The sequence below is a fragment of the Carassius auratus genome, unplaced genomic scaffold (genome assembly GCF_003368295.1).
Source record: "Carassius auratus strain Wakin unplaced genomic scaffold, ASM336829v1 scaf_tig00030446, whole genome shotgun sequence".
Lineage (NCBI taxonomy): Eukaryota > Metazoa > Chordata > Actinopteri > Cypriniformes > Cyprinidae > Carassius > Carassius auratus.
The window spans coordinates 172501-177500 of record NW_020525854.1 but is presented as its reverse complement, the minus strand read 5'-3'; the positions used below and the strand labels follow the sequence as shown (position 1 = coordinate 177500).

The 5000-nt window shown below is 41.3% G+C and overlaps 1 protein-coding gene across 1 annotated transcript in view; it reads right to left on the bottom strand.

The window, feature by feature from the left end:
* The window catches only part of LOC113080236 (neurexin-2), a 269544-nt gene that overhangs the window by 109114 nt on the left and 155430 nt on the right, over positions 1-5000 (bottom strand). The window contains exon 13 of the mRNA XM_026252449.1: positions 3499-3672. Coding sequence (XP_026108234.1) covers positions 3499-3672 — 174 coding nt within the window. The remainder of the gene's footprint in view (positions 1-3498; positions 3673-5000) is intronic.

Genomic DNA, 5000 nt, shown 5'->3' with positions numbered 1-5000 from the left:
TAACACACATGCCTGTGATGGACCGTTGCTTCTCTCCACTGATCTATAATAGAGAACAGGTAGATTAGATTATATTATATACAGTGTAGCTCAGTGCTTGTCTCTCAGGTTTCATGTCATTTGTATTTTTTCAGCTTGTTTAATATGCTAATTTAAAAAGTTTGTGTTTAGCCTATTTAATGTTTATGCAATATTTCATTTGACTTATGTTGATCATTCCTTTACATTTCCCCCAGACTACATGAAATTAGAATATATTCCATTTTAAGGAAATTATTTCTGTCAAACCTAAGATGTTAGACCAAAACCTTCAAGATGTGAAGAGCAACAGTACCATCTGTGTCTCGATGGAGAGCTGGAGTGCTCATGCTGGAGTTTCAGACTTGTTCCTGACACACAAAACTCTTCCAGACCGGATCATTGTACTCACAGCAGACTCTTACCAGATCCAGACAATCTGATCATATGCAGGAGAACAGAGCAGATGGATTTCCCGGATGTTACTTTGCAGTGTTTGTGACTCTGTTAGCACTGCAGGTCCACGCTCTGACTCTCAAACACACAGCATGCTCTCAGACGTCTGCGTGAACCCAGCTTTCACTCGTACACACGATGTAGATAGAAGCATTTCTCATGCATGCTTTATGCTAATATGCTTAGAGATATATTCAGCAGTTCTGAATGTATAAATGTTAAAGAAGTAAAAAAAAGTTTAACCAGGCTGAATGCAGATAATGAGCTGACCGTATCAAACCCAATGTCTTCTGCTGCTGCAGAATGCATATAGTACAGAAAAACACCCCAAACAGAAAAATGAAAGAAAAATAGGCTCAACGTCAAATGTCTGCATATCAGGGTTATTTGACGGTCACTAAAATACTATTATAGTTTTGAATATTTTTAATTTGATTTTATCTTAGTATTTTATGTTCCTCTTTGGGAACTCTAGCTGCATTGAAGGTCACTTTGGGAATGCCCTCCAGCGTGACCAGCTCTGAACCACAGGTGTAATCAGTCCAATGGATGGGCGAGACGTCACGGACGGGGTGACCAGGAAGCTCAAAAGCACGAGCGATGAAACCGCATTGCAAGGTCTCTCCATGCATGTTCTCTGCTCCCGGAAGCCTCTCTTTGCTGGGGGAGCCTTCTCTAGCGTTCCCAGTGGTGCTGGTCCTACTTCTGCCAAGCAGGAGCAGTGATTACACTTGTGGGTAATGGAGACGGGCGAGTCCCTATCTTCTTCCTCACCCACCAGATCCAGCGCCCGCTCCCTGGGATTAGAAGCCCGCTCTGCGGTAACTTCCCCTGGGTAACGGACACGATGCTCTGCCTGTCTTCTTCTGAGGGGGTTGACGTGGTGAGAATCAATGAGGACTCGCCGCCTCAATTGCTCCAGTATGAGGAGCTTTTGGAGTTGTAAAGCGAGTTGTAATCACAGAAGAGTAAACTGGGTACCGGAGGCCATGTGTTGGTGCGCACTGACAACACAGTTGTCTATCATATCAACCACCAAGGAGGTCTGATCATCGTCCTGGGCATCTTTATATGGGAGCAGACATCCTGTCAAGGCAGGGTTCAAGGCCACAGGGGATGGAGGCTTCGCACCGAGGTGGTGAAGCAGATATGGAGAAATTTTGGCAAATTTTGAACCCTCTGGTTCTTTTGACTCATCCAGCTCCACTGGGGCTGGATCCCATAGTACAGACGTGGTCAAGGCTTTATTTGTATGCCTTTCCCCCTGATCGCTCCGCTCCCAAGAGTTCTGGAGAGAGTGCACTGTGACGGGGTCCGTCTGCTGCCAGAAGCCCTGTTCTGGCCCGGCTGAGTATGGTTCTCGGACCTGATTTCCCTCCTCAACAGCTCTCCATTGGAGATTCCCGTCAGGAGGGACCTCCTCTCACTGTCGGAGGGCACAATAATCCACCCCTGCCTGGAGTCGTGGGTGTGGACCCTGAGGGGCACAACTCGTAGCTTCCAGTCTCACCACCAGCTGCAGTGTGCTGAGGCTCAGGCGTCCTGTACGATCTCATGTCCCCTCTCGGGAGCTGGCTGTGGTGCTAGAAGCTCTGATGGCCATCTTACGATCAAGACTACCTTCCTTCTGGTGATGTCTTCTCTCAAGAGAGTTGGGCATCTGCAGCTCCTCTCAGTAGCCCCTTCCTATATCCTCTTTGTGCCCAGTCTGGCCAAAGCATTTTTGTACCCTCAAGTGGGGTATATTCCTAAAATCCTCTCTTCTACACCACGACCTCATACTCCAGGCCTTCAGTCTTCTCTTTATTCTGACTTTATTCTGACTCTCTCACATTTCCTGTCTTTTTTTAAATTCAAAACTGTGAGAAAAAAAAGAAAAAAGTATTGTGTGATTTTATTTCTTAATCATAATTATGTTTATTTTTGATTTTAGTTTTAGTTATTTAAGTACTTAAAGTTACACAAAAATAGTGTATTATGCTTTGGCAACAAGCTAAATTTTCTTTCTTTATTTATTACATAATTATTACTTGAAATAAAATAAATGTTTTTGATTTTAGTTTTGCGACACACAATGGGTAGAACATCACAAATCAAAGGAATGCTCCAGGTTCAAAACAATGGAAGCATGTTTCAGCTGTAGAATAAAAGTTAATTCATTAAAATAAATCAAACAATACATAAATAAAATTGCCAATTTTTTTTCTTTCTCACAATTCTGACTATTTTTCTTGCAATTCTGCGTTTACATTTCTCAATTCTAACTTTTCTTCTCATAATTACAGGTTTATATCTTGCACACACAGTGTGTGAGGCTGGAGCACAAAAGCAGTGTGAAGTCTCCTCGTGTGAAGACCGTCGACTCCACCGTGAGACTCCAGCAGAGACACCAGCAGCGGAGAAGTGTAGCTTTGTGTTTCTCCTCTTTCCTACTACTTGTTTCGCTTCGGTTTCGTTTTTTTAATAACATTCCTTACTATGTGTAAGTAAGTTGTTTTTAGCATGTGTATTTGGCAGTATTGTTTTTTAGGATTACTGTAAACCACTGTCGTTTCATTTGTATTTGTTATTTATTTTAATTTTAGTTAAATTATGTCTGAATTTATTATGTCTGTATAGGTTAAGTTTTAGTTTAATTTTTAGTTATTTTAATACTTCAACAAACTAAACAGAAATGACATAATACATTGAATTTATAAATGTGTGTGTATGTGTGTGTGTGTATCAGTGTGTGTGTGTGTGTGTGTGTGTGTGTGTGTGCGCGCATGCGTGTGTGTGTGTGTGTGTATGTGTGTGTGTGTATCAGTGTGTGTGTGTGTGTGCGCGCGCGCGTGTGTGTGTGTGTGTGTATCAGTGTGTGTGTGTGTGTGTGTGTGTGTGTGTGTATCAGTGTGTGTGTGTGTGTGTGTGTGTTTCAGTGTGTGTGTGTGTGAGCGCGTGTGTATCAGTGTGTGTGTGTGTGAGCGCGTGTGTGTGTGTAACAGTGCGTGTGTGTGTGTGTGTGTGTGTGTGTGTGTGACTGACCGTCGCATCCTCGCTCCACCTGGCCGACTCTGTGGAGGGCGTCTGCGAGCAGGTCTGGCAGCCGGCCGTTCAGGTCCACGGAGGCCAGGCAGCCCTGGTATCCGTCCCGAGACGCGATCAGCTTCGGCAGACTGCTGTACATGCTCCTCGCTACTCCACCGATATACAGCTCTCCTGCGGGACCAGAGACACATCACATCACACATCATTCAGGCTCTCTCCTCACAGGAAACCATTTTACAGCTTCTGTTGGATATTTCACAGATATGAGTCAGACCAGATTCATATTTAAAGCCCTCTGAGATATAAAAAATTCATGTTCTATATAAAAACAAACAGATGCAATGAAACCAAACTGGAAATGATCAACCTTTTAACCCAATCACAATCAAACAGGAGTCCGTAATAACACTTCCTCCAGTGAAAAAGAAAAGTATGCACTGTATCATTTGCTTAAACCACAAAAAAACATAAAAAAGTATTCAAAATATCATAATATCAGCACTCGTCTAACAAATCCAGCTAATAAAACACACTAAACTAGTCTCTGTGGTCATCAGTTGATTATATAAGCGCTTGGCCCAGTTTCAGCTGTACGGTGACAGACGTGTCAATAACTCACAGAAATAAACCTCTGAGAAACTCATGCCGTAAAGTTTTAGTAATTCTGTTGTGTTGCCATTTCTATTGTCTATATAACTCTTACTCATTCTTATTTGAGTTTTAGTTTAGTTCTAGTTAGATACTCCAAGTTAAAGTGAATACAAATAATAAATGTGTGTGTGTTTAATATATTATTTTACTATGTTATTTAATGTTTATTTTATTTATTTATTTATATATATTAAAATATAAATTCAGGATTACATTTTATTACAAAGGAACTTTTTTTGTTGTTTTATCACGTCATTTATTTATTTATTTTTCTTTCATTACATTTACTTATTTATCTATATATATTTTTTTTATATATATATTTCTGCAGGTTTGGTTGACGAGGAACAGCTTCTCAGTGATTAGAAAGGGAGCACTCTTTGTGCTTTCTAGGCTTTTTAGAAACCATTCAGAATGTGTATAACATTTGTTTTTTTGGGCACACACGTGCTGCAAATTGCATGTGTGTTCTGTGACAGCAGGCTATGCTTCAGAGTCGAAGAAAAGATGTTTGCTCATTTGTTCTGTGTAAATCTCTGCCCAGTTAAAGTAAACATGAATGCCTCACTGAATCCTCTCACTGAGTTCATCTCATTACAGTAAATGATCATCAGATACAGCAGTGCATCGTGATTCTGTGTATGAAGAGATCCACTCAAATCAGAGACGAAATCAAGGGTCTGAATCTGGTGATAAATCTATGAGTGTGTTTGATGACTGTATAACGCTGTGTCGCTATCACTGATACACAGAGGATAAAGCGGGACGGATTAAACACTCTCACTGTGTCGATTCACACCAATTACTCACGCAGACAAAAGACCAGTTTGTTTGTGCAGAGCCTGGCT